Source organism: Corvus hawaiiensis, chromosome 4 (genome assembly GCF_020740725.1).
Source record: "Corvus hawaiiensis isolate bCorHaw1 chromosome 4, bCorHaw1.pri.cur, whole genome shotgun sequence".
Lineage (NCBI taxonomy): Eukaryota > Metazoa > Chordata > Aves > Passeriformes > Corvidae > Corvus > Corvus hawaiiensis.
In genome coordinates this window covers 27,903,784-27,921,695 of record NC_063216.1, presented here as the reverse complement: position 1 = coordinate 27,921,695, position 17,912 = coordinate 27,903,784, and the positions used below count along the sequence as shown (strand labels likewise).

At 47.2% G+C, this 17,912-nt stretch overlaps 1 protein-coding gene and 2 long non-coding RNA genes across 5 annotated transcripts in view; 2 read left to right on the top strand and 1 right to left on the bottom strand.

Annotated features, from left to right (window-relative positions):
- The first annotated feature begins 1,912 nt into the window (after positions 1 to 1,912).
- LOC125325112 lies at positions 1,913 to 8,181 on the top strand. The gene is made up of 2 exons (XR_007203208.1): positions 1,913 to 3,677; positions 4,022 to 8,181. It is a non-coding gene; the product is annotated as an uncharacterized LOC125325112 (long non-coding RNA).
- Positions 8,182 to 9,548: 1,367 nt separating this feature from the next.
- Positions 9,549 to 12,102, bottom strand: LOC125325111. The gene is made up of 2 exons (XR_007203207.1): positions 11,811 to 12,102; positions 9,549 to 10,136 (listed from the first exon to the last, which is right to left on the bottom strand). It is a non-coding gene; the product is annotated as an uncharacterized LOC125325111 (long non-coding RNA).
- Positions 12,103 to 12,565: 463 nt separating this feature from the next.
- CACNG2 (calcium voltage-gated channel auxiliary subunit gamma 2) overlaps positions 12,566 to 17,912 on the top strand; it is a 51,853-nt gene continuing 46,506 nt past the window's right edge. The window contains exons 1-2 of one of the 3 annotated variants that reach the window (XM_048301835.1): positions 12,566 to 12,891; positions 13,435 to 13,580. In XM_048301835.1, coding sequence (XP_048157792.1) covers positions 13,439 to 13,580 — 142 coding nt within the window. In that variant the 5' untranslated portion in view covers positions 12,566 to 12,891; positions 13,435 to 13,438. Of the gene's footprint in view, positions 13,581 to 13,813; positions 13,948 to 17,912 lie in introns of those variants that run through there. The other 2 variants (XM_048301834.1, XM_048301836.1) reach the window with 2 other exon arrangements.

Sequence of the window (17,912 nt, the reverse complement as noted above, 5' to 3'; positions counted from 1 at the left end):
CTCATCTGCCTGCACAAACTCAGCAGTGTGATGGCAGATTATTTGCTAATAGCAAAAAGTCATCCCTATTATTGACACCTGCATGATGGGACCCCTCTCTCCCCATGCATTCTCAGTCCTTTTCCTATCTCATATCCTCTCCTTGATGGACAATATCCACCTCTGCTTGCTCTTAACAAGTAAATTTTCCATCTTGCAGATGGTACTCTGTGGAACCTAGGGCTGAGGGACTTCTAGGACCTTCTGCAACTAAGGTGGAGTCAGAGCAGGAGCTCTTCAAGGGCCACGTTGGCCTCCACAACATCTCTTTTGGCCTAGGGGCACATCATCTCTCTACTTCTCGTGTCCTATTTCCTCCTCCTGCTGTCATTTTGCCTGGAGAGCAATGTCTTCTGTGCCAGTTGCCCTTGGCTCTGTTGACCCGGAACAACAATTCTTGGGGGAGGGAGAAAGAAGAGAGCTACTCAGTCTCGAGTCTTTTCAGGGCCCTTTAGCTGTTGTGACTCCCTGTCGAAGTCACCTCAGAGATGGGGATGTTGCTCAGTCTAGGGTGTAATTTCCTGGCTGGAGACCACCAGCTGAGTCCTGGCAGCCTCATCTCGCCTCTTCAGAGCTTGCTGCAGTGTAACTTTGTCAGACACTGGCTGTTCTCCTTCTAACTGGGAGTTTTGATTGGGGTTTTTGATAGATTTTTTTTTTTTACTCCTTGGAGGTCTTTCTCTCATTTTTCTGTCATGGCTTCACATATTTCCTCCCCTAGAGCTGTTTGTCAAGAGAAGCTTAGAATTGCTCCCTTTCCTGGTCTCTGAGATTTAATCTGGCAATGTTTAAAAGGGAAATGTGACAGACCCTACATGTCAAGCTGGGGTCAGGGATGGGGTCAGTTTGATGAGTTTCCCTCCAGCCAGATACACATCAGTTGGAGATATGTGGAGCCTGTAATCTTTCTGCACAAGTACTAGAAAAATAGACAATGTGAGGGCTGCAAGTTAGGGACTGTGAGGAAAAGGGTATAAAGGCAGAAGCGATTGAGTTCTGTGTCCCAGACAGGGGAAATGCAGGACCAGTAGGGGAACAGGAATATGTAGGACATACGTAGGTCTATATTCCTTCATGAAGAGCCCAAAAGACTTGCTGAGGCAGATTGGGAGGGTGGGATTTCGGGATGGGAAGACCTAAGGCTTTTCCTGTCTTTTAGAATGCTGTATGGAAATGAAGTGGGAGGAAAAGTAATTTTTGCATGAGCTACTGAGGGAAAATGAGGATACAGGGCAGACTTTGCAGGTGGAAGGGCAGGTGGTAAGAATAAAAAACTGAAAGAAGATTTTCAGGGCCAAGCTCTCAAGGCCAAGGGCAGACAGGGGGGTTCAGAGCCATGATGAGGAAGGTCACCGGTAGCCATCAGTTTAGGCTGAAGATGTAGGGCCTGCATTAGAACAAGGCAGGAAGAGTTAAAGTCTGTGTGACAGGGTTGACACTGGGATTTGAAAGGGCAGTAGCAAGAATCCAGAATGATAAACCTAGGAATAGTGTGGGGAGATAAGAACAGCAAGCTGTGATGCTGTGAGCAGCAGTGGCTGGAGACAGCGCATCCAGGTGAGACCAGAAAAAATAGAGTAGCTATGCTAAGGGCACTATCAGACTATCAGGGTGGAAGAGTGTGAAGAGATGTTGGAAATTCATATTTGAGTACAGCTCTTCTGAGGGAACTTCTGAGTGGAGGGAAATAGATATCTACAGTTGGTACCTGTACATCTTCATAAAACACATTTAAACCACAAATTAATTCAGCACTATGTCCGCTATCTCTATTTCCTTTGCCAGAAAGTGCCCCAACCTTTCTGCTTAAACCTTTTTTTTGGGGAGGGGGGATGGGGGGAGTGGGGAACAACACATACATTTATGCCTAATTGTGATGCTGCATCATGAATACATTCAGGGAATGGAAAGAGAACCTGCACCTCACCTGACCAAGCAGAAATGCCCACTACAACTTGAGCATCAATATCTCGCAACAGAAATTTCATCATCAGTTCATACAGCAGAAGGAATGGAAGGAATATTTTCTGTGTTGGTTTGCCTTCCCTGCTTTTGATAATTCATTTTGATTCCTGTGAAGTGTTGCTCTCTCTAACAGTTTTGTGTGGCCATTGTGGGCCGTATTTAGGACTTTGTTTCTGTGATGTTGAGTGGCTTCATTTTGAGGATTGTAAAACTGGAAGTGTTGAGTTTCAGATTACAGTTGAAGCATAAGGCATAAAATCAGCTTGTAGGCACAGCAGAACAGAGTGTCTAGGAAAGATGTCTTGCAGGGTTAAGATAATGCATTTCAGTGCTGTTGTCAGCAGAGAGAGGCTGCAATTAATGTGAAAATGTTAGATGAGGAAGGAATGCTGGTGGGTTTGGAAAGGGTAATAAGTATGGGTTTCTTCTAACAGGAAAACGCAGAAGAAAGAATGCTGCAAGGCTCTGGATGGAGGTATCTGGGGAGGTAGTGGAGGAGGTAAAGGAGCATTCTTGGACAGTGTCATGGAACTGGATAAGAGCAGGAGGATGGTTCTGGTATGAGCAAAAGCAGAGTAGTGCAAACCCTGCCCTCTGGTTTCTGTACCTTTTTATGTATGGGGCTATTTCACTTAAGCAGAACATGTCGTTGCTCTAGATGGCCCTCACAGCTAAGATTGCCAGTAAGTTGGCTTTCCTTCTTCACTGAGATAGACATGATCCCTGAATGCCATCTTGGTCCACAGCTATTTTGATACTTGATTCCTCTTCCCTGTCCATGCCTCTTGCCTTTTCCCTTCTGTCTCTGCATGTGGAGGTGTTATATGTCCCCACAATTCTGCTACACCTCCCCATGTATCAGCCCTCCCCATGACCTTAAGACTGCTTAGTTCCTCCCATGTACTTTGCTTTCCAGGATGATAAGCTGTGGTCAGAAAAATAGCCACTGCTCATTCTATCCACTGCCACCCTCTCCTCCCCCTCTCCTCTCCGTCTGGTACTAGGGAAGAGCTTGTGCCCTGTTCAGCTGGCTAGTTCTGGCACAAAGCTGGACTGGTATAGGAGCGGGAGGGCTGTGCCGATGTCGGATGTATGTCTCTGTGCGGGTGAGGAGCGTCCGAGGCAGGCACCCTTTCCTCCTTTTATCAGACTGCGCTCATTTATTATACCATCTGTTTTCCCAGTGCTGGAGATGATGCTGGGGATATGTGACTTGGGGCACTCAGGCAGAAACTGGCCTGCACAAGGCCGGCCATGTGTTTGCCTCCTAGCAATGCAGCGGTCAGCAGCAAATTCTTTGCTGCTGCCTCCTCTCAGTATGGGAGAGAGCAAGTGTGGGCCTGGGTGTGTAGGAGGCACAAAGAGATGAAATGTGGCAGGGGGAGAAGGGGAGAGAGAGACACTGGGGTACATGTGTATCAGCTGGAGAGAACTGTGGGGAGGAGGGACAGACAGATGGGCAGAGTTGGGGAGAAGGAAGAAGAATGGATTGAAGAGAAGGAAAAACATAAGGAACTGTGCAGGGAGAGACAAAGAAACAGACTGGCTGGGGGGCAGCAAGAGAAAGGCTGTGAAAGAAGGAAAGACAGGCAGATCTGGCAGGGTTGTGGTGTGGAAATCAATGGATTGACTGTGGGAGAGAGATGTGTGCCAGCCAGGTACTACACTCATAGGTAAGTGGATAACTACAGAGGTGGAGATAAATTTAGTGTGTGTATGTTTATATAGGCCTGTGTAAGGGTGAGCTGAATGAATGAGAGTGAGGAAGAGGAACTATAAGGAAAGGGGAGAGTGAAAGCAGAGCAACAAAAGAACAAGGCTAGAGTGAGGTGAATCCTTGGAGAGCAAACAAGAGCTGGCATCAGTGGGGAGGAAGGGATTTGTATGAAAAGAAGGGAGACTAACAGCACTCATGTGCTTGGGGCTGAGGTTTTCTTACTGGAACCTGAGAGGACACAGGGCAGACATCAGAGCACAATTCCCCAGTACTAAACAGAAGCATTTTTATACATGCAAGGGCTCACTGCCACTGCACGGAGAGACCCAGTGGACCCAGGAATGTAAATGCCACTATGCTAGTGCAGACTGTTTCCTGCCTGTCGAACTGCAATGTGTACTCGAGCGTTTGCAACCTGTGGACTGCCTATTTCAAGCGTACCTGCTTAACTATTAGAAGCTGTTTAAGATGGCAGCTCAGGTATTTATTTATCCCCCTTTCCCTTCCCTCTTGCCCTTTTCCTCACAGTGTACTCACAATAGAAAAGGAGACATTAAAAAGTAGTACTCAGATTCACAGGCACCTTCTTATTTCTTCTGCCTTGTTTCATAGACACCACTTTGCTTTGCTGCCTAACTTGACCTCCCCCTCTTCCCTTTGACCATTTCTTTTCTCTTCTTTCCTCTGCTATTTTATCTACTACTTTCTCTCTTCCTTCAATTTTCTATAATTTGAAGTTTTTTATTGTCCCTATAACTCCATTCCCCTTTCTCTATTGTGTTCTAGACTAGGAGCCTTGTTTCTTTCCTTCTGCTCCTTTTCTCTCTCCCCAATTCCTCCATCTCCTTCTGTCTGTGCCTGTCTGCCTGCTTTCTCTCACTCACTGTCTGTCTCTCTTGAACTGGGTTGTTGAATTCTGTTGGCATCAGAGTGGGACAAACTGTAAAACCAAGGTTCCCGGAGGGCCAGGTTGTGATCATTTTATTTTTACAATGTCCTTGGATGTGTAAAGGTGTTTGTTTGAGGGGGAGGAGCAGTGCATGTGCTCCATGTGGGAGAAGAGAGAGGAGTGCAGGCCAGAACAAATGAAGCTTATAACCAATATAGGTCAGTTGCAGAGAAGAGTCCCAATGGTCTGTGAAATAGAGAAGTGTTTTGTCATTTCAGACTGGCTAGTGGAAAGATGGCAAATGAATAGTTTTATCTAACAGACGCAGGAAAAGCGTCCTGTCAGAGAATGCAGTAGTGGTGAGCATGGGAGGAGGACCAGCTCTGCACAGGGGATTGCTCATCTCCCAGCCACCCCCATAACCCAGGGAAAGAACAGCCTTTCTCCTGTTCCGAGCTGCCTACTTCTGAGCATGTTCCCATGTCTCTGCTATGGACTGCAGAGCATGGCTGAGAGATGCTTCCCTGTGTCCTCTGCCAGACTTGCTCGCCGTGTCAAAGAGGACAACAACCAAGCAAACAGATTAGAGAAGCACAAAGGAGAACCATAACCTCACACCCTTGGAGGATGGGCTGGAGTGCTTGGTGAGCCTCTGCTGGGGTAAGTGCTGCCAAAGAGACCCCCACAGTGGCAGAAAGGCATCATCAAGGCCCTGAGCTTAGGCTGGTGGAGCTGTATGAGCCAAGCGCACTGCTGGGAATTGTTTTGCTCTTCAGTAGGCTACTCACTTCCCATGATTTGCCACCATATGAGTAAACCCTGCTTCCTGATCATTCCCAGAAATTTTCAAAAGTGGTCAGTAGCTGCAGTGAACGACTGTGTCAGATACTGATGAGCCCAGCATGTGGCCTTGGGAATTTCAATTTAATTTCTATTAAGAAATTCGTTGGTTTATGACATCAAAGCTATTCTGTTAAAATGACATTAAAACATCAAAACAGAAATCCAGATTTTTAGAGGTGTTTGGAGCCCCTGCATCTCTCTAAATTCGATGTGAGATGCTGACTGCTTAGCACAACTGAAAATCAGGACAGTTCCTCAGTGTCTAAACATGGAGTTAGAAGCCTAAATAGATGTATGTGTTTTGCTTACTTTTTTAAAGGAGGCCTTTATTCCCGAGGCAGAGAATACCACCTCTCGACAATTTCTATCCATGGAATACTCTTCTGTGCATCACCATAATGCTCCAGTCTAACATCTGACTGGCTTAATCTGATGTGTTTAACCTACTTCCTCTATAGGAATTCACTTGGGGGATCCTAAACCATTACAATGGTAATGTGAAAATAAATCCTAGGAATTAATACAATACAAGAGCTCTGTGGTCGCAATATATCAGCTGACTTGCTCTGAAACAGTGTCTCAGGTCCTCATGGGATGCCTCCCTGACTATGTGGGACTACAGAAGTAAATCTTTCTCACATTGAAATTGGTAGCCTGTTACTGGCATCAGTTGGATACTGTGATTCTGAATTCTCTTAGAATGCCAGCTCACTGAACTCCTGAATAGGTGCTGTGATATGTGCTTCTCTTGATTTGTCCCTCCGAAAATTCAGAGGGATGAAATAGCTTATCCTAGACACTAACCATTTCTCTTGCTTTTCTTGGGATGTTCCTTCAAGTATCCTTTTAACCCTGATATACCACTGAGTGTCAGAGATGTTTAATGTCCAATATTCCTGCCCCAATACCCTAAGCTATCTGACAGAAGAAAAGCTCAGGGTATCCTAAAGATGAAAGTCTGCATAGCTGTCTTGCAGAAGGGTTACCTGTGTCAGTACCACCAGACCTAGGAGAGCAAGTCTGTCCGTGGAGGAAGCCCCAGTGATACCTCTGTGGCTGCAGAGGTCTGGATGGCAAAAGCTCATATTAGGGCTGGATTGTGGCTTTAAATGATGACACTGAATAGATGCGGCTGCACAAGATCCTCTTGTCTGTCCCCATCTGTGCCCTTTACACTGAAAGGAAGACTGATATCAGAGAATATCGATCAGTGTCAACACAAACCGTCTTCACTGTAGGCCTCACCTTTACCTCAGCATTTATCATTGCACTGATGCTTCCAAGAAGATTCTGAAAGCCTTTAGAAAAAAGTAAGGCCTCTCTTTCTTGACTTACTCTTTGCAATTCTGTGATTGCTATGTTTACGTGGAAACAGGCTTTTTTTTTTCTTTAAGAACCAAACCACAGCCCATGTACATTTCCTCAGTGGAGTTTCATAAAACTGTTTGTCAAGAAATGATGAGTGCTTTTAATTTGGAGTTTCTGAAGTTGACCTGGAGAGACCACCCCTTCCGTGAGAGACAAATCAGGAGTGAGAATCTAATCTAGTTACAGTCAGTAGATAAAAGGACAAAGGCTTTACTGGGGGCAACATAGTTACTGGTGCCCATATTCCAGGCACAATGGGCAGTGAGACCCATTGCCTCTCTGGTCCATTCTGGAGACCTTTCCCTGTGCCTTAGACCCTAGAACAGATTCTGATTACAAAACCTGTGCCAAAAACTTTTCATCAACTTTTTGTTGCCTGGAATATGCTTTCAGGGTTGGATGTATCTAGATGTCTGTGCCTGGCTTTGGATATGAATGGGAACTCAAAAGAGGATTTCCATGAAGGATCTGGGGATACAGCAGAGGAGAAACAATGGGTGTATGCTTGGGAATAAGTGGGTCTAAAGCTGGATTTCTATGTGCATGGTTAACATAGGGGTAAGGGAGTGTAGAGGCATGTATTTTACTTATATGCAAGATAGTCCAACATGAAGGTAGCCTGGGATTATAGATTAAGTGTAGAAAAATAGAAAAATGTGTGTTCTGGAGAGGATAAGTATGAGGCACAGCATCTGAGTGGGGAAGAGTGTCTTTAGTTTAGCATACTTATGTAAATACATAGGGATAGACGTGCTGGTGGGAGGGGGAATGTTCTCACAACTTATTTTCTCTGCTAGTCGGATTCGGTAAGTTTGTGTGTATATATATATACACATATGCATATATCCTCACTGAGGGCGCTTTACCAAATATTAGAATTCCAGCTAGAATGACTTGTTAGCAGCCTACCCTCTGTTAGAGCTAATGGGTTGCAGGTATTGATTTTTTTTCTATTTCTATTGATTAGGAGGCTGCTGTACATACAAACCTTAGCATAGCATGGAAAGAGAAAGGGAGGCAAAACAGTTCACATCCCAGCAACTCATCATGGCGGAAAATTCATCCTGGGAGTCTCAGTCTTCTCCAACTATCTCTTCCAAATAGAGAAGGAAGTCGTTCCTTTTTTGCAGAAATCAACCACCAGGGCTCATGAGAGGACACTTTTTGTTTCCCAACCATCTTCAAATGTATCATTCAATGGAAGAAAAGGTTGTGTGAGAAAAAGGAGTCTCACATGGAAAGCACAGGAGTGCTTCAAGCTTCAAGACTCAATCTGAAACAGTTATCTTGGGTACCCATGAGCACCCAATTCATTCGTAACAGCACCCAGATCCCACTAAAATCAGCGCAAACTCTTTCATTTTGGTGTGCTTTGTGATTATGTTCTGGATTTTTCAGTGCCTTAGTGCCTCCACAAACTAATGAACATGTTACTTTGTAAGACTGTTGTGAGGCTAAATGAACCATTGGTACAACATTTAGCTTGGAAGAGGACATAAGTGAGAAACTGAGGGACTTTTGTATGACAGCATTAGAACCTCATACTTGGAACCCCATACTGGTGTCCATCTTGTGATAGACAGGAGTCCGCTCCTGTCTATCACAAGAATTTTTTAATGCACTCTCAGGGCAGTACCCCCACCCATTTTGCATGGAAATCTGCTCATTTTAATTGATAGACCTCTATATCCTGTATCTCCCTTCTTTCTTACTTTCTGGTCACAATGTTACACTAGAGATGACTTTGCTGTAGTATTGAATGTCTGATGTTTAAACTGTGTTGTTGATCTTCCAGTTATATGAACCTGAAGATAAGAAGAGAGGACCAGTGAGGCTTTTTCCATCACCATTTATCTCCCTGTGTCTATCATCTCCATCTCTAGCTCCTTCACCTGAGATTCTCTGGCCAAAACCACAAATCTTCTTTCCATGGCTTGCTAGTTTATTGAACTGGTCTAAGAAAACCAACAGCATGCACATATGATGCGAATAATGTTTCTTAAGTGCTTTGGGACCCTCAGCTTCGGATGTCAGTGATGACTGCTCTGATCACCCCATCTGCTTTTCTAACAATACAGATATGTGACTTTTTTCTTCTCCAGTGAAATATCTTGTATTTTCATTCTTTTTATATACCATATCTCTTCCCTGCCCCACTGGCTTCCAGTTCTATGATCATCACCCTAACCCCAGTTTGTTTTTCCTAACATCTCCTCTGCTGGTGCATTTCCCTATTAACACCTCTGCTCTGCCTGCAAATATGGCTGCATCAACTCTATCTCTTTTACATCTCATTACAGCAGCTCCTTCTGAGCTGGCCTCCCCAGGATGAAGATTCCTAGATCAAATTTTTATACACTATTGCTGTTTGATTTTATCTTATGTGCCAAAGAGCTCCACTGCAGCACTCAATCCACAAACACTATTCAGTCTCATTACCATCCCATGGAGTTGCTTCCGACTTTGTGCCCTTCATCTCGCTTCCTGCATCTTTCTCATGCCCCTTTCATTCCTACAGCACTGCCCCTTCTCTCCACAAATAGCAGCACTCTTGGTTTGCCATTGGAAGCAGACTTCCTGTGGCTCCCTGTCTCATCAGCTTCTCATTTCAAGTAATTTAAAATGTAATTTAAAATCTCTCTATTTCCTCCAGACTATTAATTTCTCTCTCCTTACTTTTCTCTAGATGTCATTCTGTGTTGCGTTATTCAGAAGATGCGACTGTTGTAAAAATCTGCCACAGTGTTTGTATTCTTGTTTTGTATTACCATTTTTAATGATTCTTTGTAGGAAAGATGAAATCTCAGCACAGCATCTAACCACAGCACAAGCAGTCACACAGGACAGTCTGGCATTTGCATTGCCTTTGTTCCATTCTTCTCCTGTGGCATTTAGATCTGTAGAGGGGTTCTTGTGGATGGTCTAAGAGTATATAAGTAGGGTAGCAGGAGGAGAATTATTTCTGGCAATTGGGAAGTGTGAGGCAGGAAGGCGTGTTTAGTTCTGATCCTGAGATGTGCTGAGTTCTCATAGGTCTCACTCCTTTTGCCACCCTGCAAACCTGGCCTTCTTATACTGGCAGTTTCTTTGGGGAGAACATGCCCTTCTCTTGTTGCTGTAGTACACTATTTGAGAGTACAGAGTAACTGAGGAGCCAACTTTTCTTGGAAGTATGAGGTCTGCAGATTTCCCGAGTGGTTTTCTTGTCCACACATGAGATGTTTGTGCCTGATGGATTTAAGTGCAAGAATAGCCAAATGAAGTTTTTTTCTTCTTCAGAATCTTTCAGGCCCCTGGCCCAGACTTTCTGTCTTCCTTTGAAGAATGAGAAGATTTGAATATTAGGGTTGGGTTGGAAAGGAACAACCACAAATACAAAAAGAAAATGCTCAGAATCCCAAGAATTACTTATTCTTCCCTTATGCCTTCCCTCTTCAAGGCCCCTTCCTTCTTTCAGGCAAAATGCAAGGGGAGGAGAGGCCCTCGGGTGATCTTCTCTAGCTTTCCCAACGAAGAGCCTCAGGGAACTTCCTCCTCAACACAGACCATCCCTGTAAAGCCATAATCTCCCACCATCTTAGGGGTGTTCTCCACATCTCTCTGCCTCTCAAATTCCTTTGCACCAAGGACAACAGTCCAGAGAGCCTGTCCACAAACTACCATCCTCCACATTCTTGCAGCAGGCTATACTCAGAGTACTAAAAATGCAGAGTACAATATGCACCTGCCCCCACGTTCATCACCAGCTGTTCAGCAGCTCCAAGGGTACAGAAAGAGCCCCCCTCCCCCCAGCTCCTAAGGCAGAGGGCAAGGCTGGAAATCCCCCAGATGAACTAGGTACTGTGTTTGTCCACAAAAAATATTTCAGTGGTCTCAAACTGCACTGTCTCCTATCACCTCTTCCTCTTTCTGCCTTCCCCGGGGCCTTTTCTGCCTGCTGATGGTGCTTTGCGCATGGCTGATGTGGGACACCAAGAGTGCTTGCTGGTAAATGCCTCTGCCTCAGTCTCAGCTATGAGGGCAGCCTGGATTGTGCCCTCCAAATGGGGGAAATGATCAAGGGTCTGTAGGGCAGCCAGTGGCCCCCTGGCTGCTTGCTATAGAGCCCTTCATGTCCATCAGTCCTGGGACAGATTGTCCTGGAAGGGCAGTCCCAGTCTGCACCCAGAGAGTGAGTAGGGAGAAGAGATAACTGGAGTTATGAAATTGCAGCATGGCTGAAGCCCTCCAACTGGTTCAACTTCCCAGCACCCTCTTCCCCCAGCGCTGCTCCCCCGCATAGAACAGCAGTGAACCTAAAGCAGATCTTCTGGTCTCATTTTTCAGTGAACAATGAATCTGATCAGAGAGAAACAAAATCGGTAGCATCAAGAATTAGATGATTTCTTTTCTTCATGATTGTTGCATTAATGAGCAGCTACATGTATAGAACCAGGAGGTGACTAATGTAATTAACCTGGTGTAATGATACTGCTGAGGAAGAGAGAGAGGATTATGACATACTTAGATGTCAGTATTGCACAATTTTGTATGTGCTCCCTGTACTATCAGGTTGTGTCTGACACAGAAAACTTAAGCAGTGATAGATTTCAGTCTGCATCCATTCAGCTCATGCATCTTTCTGTGTAAAATGAGGATGTGAAAGGTGGATTGCTTTCCCAGGGTTGAGGGGGTGGAGGTACTCAATTTTGGTGGTTCCTGTCCTTAACAAAATGATACTAATTATCATAAATCGTCCTTTCTCATGAAGAATCTTCCCAAAATGTCTGCTTCTTGGAGCAGGCATTGGGATTTTGCCGAAAGCTCTAAAGACAAAGTAAGAACACAGGGATCCACACAACACTGGTCAGGGGGAGGCAGAGGGATGGAAAACGAGCAACACCAAGCCATATGCAACTTGCAGCAAACCCGAGAAGAGTGAAGATCAAGCACTTAAAAATCGTAACACCAGCAATAAGAGCAGAAATACATGCTTGTTTTTTAAATTACCCTTCCACGTTACATTTCAACCCCTCCTGGGGAGAGAAACGGCTGACTGAAGTTTTGTGCGGGTCTAACTGCGGTGTGCGGGTCGCACTCCCAGCTCCGGGCACCCACGACGGAGATACGAAGGAGGCTGAGCTGGGGGGCGGCGGTGGGGCGGGAAAGGCGGTAAGCGAGGGAGCGCCCCAGCTCCGTCTTCCCCTGGGTTCCGCGGCGGCCCCGGGGGAGCGACCCTTGCCGGTGCCGGCAGCAGCGGGCGAGGCGCAGGGCGGGGGCAGGCTGCCCCCCCGCCCCTCGCTGCCTGCCTGCTGCCTGTGTGTGCCCGCGCAGAGCGGAGCGGGGCGGAGGAGGAGGGCGGCTGCCGCCCGCGGATGCTGGGGCGCGGGCGGCGCGGGCAGGGCGGGCGGCGCGGGCAGGGAGCTGTCCTTCAGCACCGCGGGCCGCGGAGCGCTCCGCCCGCACCGCCGCCCGGGGAGCTGTCCTGCAGCACCGCCGGCCCGGGAGCGCTCCGCCCGCCCCGCCGCCCGGGGAGCTGTCCTGCAGCACCGCCGGCCAGCGCCGACACCGACACCAACGCCGCCGCCGCCGCCGCCGCCGCCGCGGGGGAGCCGTCCAGCGCCGCGCCGCCAACGCCGCCGCCGCCGCCTTGATGCAGTAGCGGGGCCCGGGAGTCGCCGGGAGCCGCCGCGGGGCAGGGGGTGCCGCAGCCGGGCTCCGCTCCGCGCCCCCCGCCCGGAGGGGCGCCGCGCCTGTCCCCCTCCTCCCCCTCCCCAACCCCCCACCCCAGGAGCCCCCCTCTCTCCTCGCCCACCTCCGCCGGGAGCGAGCGCCGCGGCTGTGCGGAAAAGCCATGGGAGGCAAGACCTCGGCACCTGTTCAGCTGAAATCAAGGGCTTACAGTATACTGGGCACTCTGGCTTGGTGGTAGGAGCGAGCAAAAGGAAGGAGAAGCGAGCAAGAAAAAGTGAGAGAGGATTGGAGCGACTGCCGCTGCCGGGAAAAAAAAAAATAAAAACCCAAGGAAGATAACTGGGAAGGAAAAGGATTTTCATGGCGCAGGCTGCAGAGCTAAGCAAGAAGACTGAAGGTTGCATCTCTGCTCTTACAGTCTCTAACTGTCTAGGTCCAGATAATGAGAGATTGTGTTGAGGATGCTGCTGCTGCTCCCCTGTTCACTGTGGAAGCCATCTCCAAATTAGCCATTACATATGGAAACTGGAGACCAGAATTTTAGAAAAAGGGATTAAGGCGTCTCATTTTGGGGGGGGTTCTCTCTTTATTTGTTTGGTTTTTCTTGGTTCTTTTCTCTCTTTTTTTTTTTCTTTTTCCTTTTTCCTTTTTTTATATTTCAACCAGAACGTTTCCGATTTAAAAGGCAAGCCTCTTCCCGTGTGGTCTTTCTAATTTACACTCTTTTCCGTGGGCTTTCTTACCTCCCTTTTTTGATATCTATCTCTCTCTCTATACCCATTATATTATTAGTCGGAATTATTATTCTTTTATTTTATTAAACACACACACCCCAAGAATCAGAAGGCGGTTGGGTATTTGTATAATGAAGAATTATGGGGCTCTTTGACAGAGGTGTTCAGATGCTTTTAACCACCGTTGGTGCTTTCGCTGCCTTCAGCCTGATGACCATAGCTGTGGGGACCGACTACTGGCTTTACTCCAGAGGGGTTTGCAAGACTAAAACTGTCAGTGAGAACGAAACCAGCAAAAAGAACGAGGAAGTCATGACCCATTCTGGATTATGGAGAACCTGCTGCCTGGAAGGTATTTGATTCTGGACCTCCACACCCCCCACCCCCCCCACCCCTTCCTCTCCCACCACCCCACATTTCTCCCTCCTCCCCCCAGTAAATCCCTCCACATTCCACCATTTTCTCACTTCATTCCTTTCACCGTGGATTGAGAGTGGTGGGCTCAGTTACTCAGGACACAGAGGCAAGAAGACAGGCAAAACATTCACTGTTCCATTCCCTTCTCCCTTCTTCTTTCCCACCCTCCCCCCTCCCACCTTCCCCAAAAATTCACTTCCTCTCTCCAACTGGAATAATGTGTGTGTTACAAAACCACCGAGAGATCCTTTCAAAAAGCAACTGTGCAGTCTGCCTGTCTTCATCTTGTTTGTATTGCCTGGGTAAGCAATGCCAAAATGCTGTGTTATTGCTGTGCTCTAGCTGCAACCAGAGAGTGAAATAATTGCTCTCTTTGCAAATGGCTTATTTGCAAAGACAAGACTGTGAGTGAGGGGCTATGTGGGGAGGAGGTGATTGCAAAGCACTTCGAATGCAATTATTAGTTCACTTTAGGAAGGAAAAAGAGAGAAAGAGAAGCAACCCTGTTACATCCAAAATGTCTCATGCAGAATGATACCAGTCATCTCAAACAGAGTTCAGAGCATTTTGTAATGTCTGTAAGCAACCACATCTCACTGGGCTGGGTGCAGAGGGGTCTAGTTGGCTGCTCATTGGTTTGGGGCTGGGATTTTTCCCCAGTTTGTTTGTTGTTGGGGGGGGATTCGCTTGGTTTCTCTTTTTTTTTTTTTTTTTTTTTTTTTTTTAAGGTTTATGGTAAAGGCTTAAAATAAACAACTCTCTGAATGGAGAAATCAGCCTAAGTCTGATGTGGTGAAACTGAATAGCAACTCAGTGACATGTCTGATGACAGAAGAGACACCACTGCAGCCAACTTCTGGAATCAGACGTTCTAAAGGGAGGGGGAAAGAAAAGAGGGGCCAGTGATTCGCTTTTAAATATGTGTTGCTGAGTCCTGCTATTGGCGTACGTGTGGGCTGGGGAGGTGGTCTTCAGCCTGTGCTGGAGGGAGAGGGGCAACCGATGTAAATGCGTGGTTTATGTTACACACGTAGTGAGAAGGAGAGAGTGAGAGCACAGGAGCACACATTCCAGCCCATTGTGAAAGCCCTGTTTGTGAATCAGCTCCCAGCTGGATGGTGGGCTGCCAGGGGTTCATGGGCATCCAGGGATAAGATCAGTGTCTGCCGGTGTCCACGGGAGCTGGGTGTGCCTGGAGCTCCCTGTCAGGAGAGAATGGCAAGTGGGTACCGCAGAACTGATTTTCTTAACCCGGCACCGGGAGATGGAAGGCAGGGGGAAAGGGGAAATAAACTATGTATGTTTTGATGTCTCTCACCAAAGAAAGCTAAAGCTGCTGTTTGGAAATGGTTGTGTCCAGGAAGAAGCGTGAATTTCCCCCCCATTCTTGGTGCAAACGGTTGAGTGATGGCTGGACATGTTTTGAATAGCTAAGTGACTTCATTGAGCGATGGTCTATTTGACGCATACTGCATTTAGTGCCCTTTGTCAACCCAAACTGCTGCCTTTTAACATATCCTGCAGAGGAGCTCTATGCTGAATACTATATGCTGTATCCACGCCAGAAAATCAATAGCAGTAAATTAATGGGGGATGTTTTAAACACACTTGCTCACACACATGCACAGATTTCCTGCAAATAGATAAATACATAGAGGTATATATTAATAAAAAATGAAAAGCCTTTCACACAGATATTCATTACAACCAGGGAAGGAGACATCTCCTTAATTAAAAATTAATGAGAGATAGAAGGGAAAAAAAAAAAGCCCAAATGCAAAGCCATGCAGGGAAGAGAGGCTGCGGGGATGAACTCCCTTCCTGAGCCATGTCCCCAGGCTGGAGGGCGGAGGGAGGCTGGGGTGGAGGTAGAAGGTATGAGGACCCCAGCCAGGAGAGGCAGTGAATTCAGATCATGTCTATCTGCCCACAGAGCCGTACCCAGAGGGACGCGGTCTGAGGGGGAGGAGGAAGGGGCGGGTGAGGTTTGTCAGATTGGAGGAGCTCGGGGCTCCTTCTCCTTTACATCTGACAGGACCCCACAGGCACTGTTGAGAAGTGGCTTGCATGGAAAAAGAATGTGCCAGGATACTTCCAATTAAAAGCTCTGAAGTGCCCCCAGCCCCCAGTGTTGTGCTGCCAGCCCAGGTCCTCTGCTCTCCCTGCTGATGCTCTCCAGTGGGCTTAAAATCATAGCCCTGCGTGAAGGGTGTGAAATGCAGCCTGAGCACAACCTGCACGGCCCTGGCAGCGTGCTCTCACTCACCCCACACACGTGAGGGTTGGGCTGGCCCAATCCCCCAGCTCCCAACTGCTGGGCAGCAGCAGCAAGTGGGGTAGGAGGGTGCAATGCACCACAGGGAAGTCAAGCCCAGCTCTGAGTCCCTCGCCTGAGGGCACAGGTTGCACTAAAACTTAGATAAAGAATTTGTTGCAAGAGCATCTCAGCAGAGGGCAAAACCATCCCCATGGGCACATGCTGTGCAGGCCCTGAGCATGGGTTTGCCTCATGAGGTGGCACAGCATAGGTTTGGCACTGGCACTGATGGGATGCCTCTGCTTGGCTTCCCTCAGCCCCACAGCCTGCATGAGGTGGTGGCTGGCACTCTCTTGGTCCCAGGACAGCACAGCCAAATATCCCCACCAGCCCTTGGATGGCAGGGTTCTTACTGTCATGTCTGATCACCTTAGGGGGGTTATCTTCTTTCTTGTCAGAAGGAATCAGAAGAGCGTCCCTGGTTGATTCCCTCTCCCAGTGAAAGCTTCCTGCTCATGAACAGGGGAGAGAAGGATGCAGCAAAGGCTCCTTTCCCCCATGATACATAGAGTGGGTAGATTTGTGGAGGAAAGGGCTTAGTCCCAGGAGGCTGTAAAAAGGACAAAAACCTTGGATCAGTTCACAGCCTGCCCACGGTGTGGCAGAGGCACCTGACAAAGGATGTGGGATAGACACTCCTCTGCCTGGGGTGGATGTCAGGGCAGGTCTATAGAGTGAGGAGAGGTAGTGAAGAGAAGAGCAGGAGGCTTTTTAACAAGAAAATAATCAAAGAAGGAGTTCAAACTGCCATCTGCTACTGGTAGGAAGCCTCTGATGATGTTGCCTTCATTTCTGGAAACGTGGAGGAACACTGGCATTAGTCAACACTGTAGGCTGTCAGAGATGGTGGACACCTCATGTTCAAGTTATCCTGCTAAATTGTCTTTTCTCTTCTTGGACAAGAAGGAGGCCTTTTTTTCCAGTAGGAAAAAAGGATGTGAGCACTTATCTTGGGCTGTATGCATAGGTATGTTGCGGTCAGAATTGCAAGCTCCTCTTGGAGAATTTGGTCCCCAGGCTCTCAATTTTTGGGTTTCCCTCTCTTCAGTCATTCTATTCCCTACAATGGACTGTCAGTCAGCATTTTCAGATCTTTGTATTACTTCAAAGAAGAGTGCCATTTGGGAAGTTACTCCTCTATTCGGATTTATTTCCCCCCTTTCTTCTCTCCTACAGTGCACCCCTGCTCCATCATGGGACTCAAGCAGACAGGTGGTGTCAGTTCACATTACTGCAGATCATGCTTCTGATTTTTTTCCTAATCCTCCTCAAGATGATTCTCTCTCAGACTTTGGGGTTGCCCAGATAGGTCTCTGGGCCATTCCAAAGTCTCTGCCCTTCAAGGAAAATGTTTTTTCTCAGCCCTTTAACTGTATAGGTACAAAACACACACAAACAGCAAACAATTGAGATCTGCAAGCTCATGCCCCACATGGATGCTGCACCTCTTACAACTTTGAAATGGCTGCGGAACTTCCAGCCTAATTCCTTCTTGGCCCTGAATGTTTTAAAACCACTTTTTATTATGAGTGATGCCTTTTCTAATTCTTTCATTAGCTCCTGTAGATCTCCTACAGGATCTCAAAAAGTGAGGGACGATGCCTTATCAGGGTCTTATGAAGCAAGAAAATGAAATGTATTTTATATCTGTAGGTTATTGGTTTTGTCATGTTGTCATTATTATTAAGAAACGGATAGGTCTGGGAGGCTTTTATACTGAGAAGGCGGGAGAGAAGAGTCCAGGGCAGGCAGGCATGAGTGATGCGCATGGGGTTAGACATCCCTGTAGATCTGACTGGTGTGAAGGCAAGTAATTGAATGGATGTTGGTGGAGAAAATAATTCCTGCCTAGAGACCCTTCCCAAGGAGAATTAATGAGCTGATCTGTTCCCTTTCCAGCTTGTTATATCTGAACAGTGCATGAGAGCTAAGTGCAGATTCAGTGTTTGC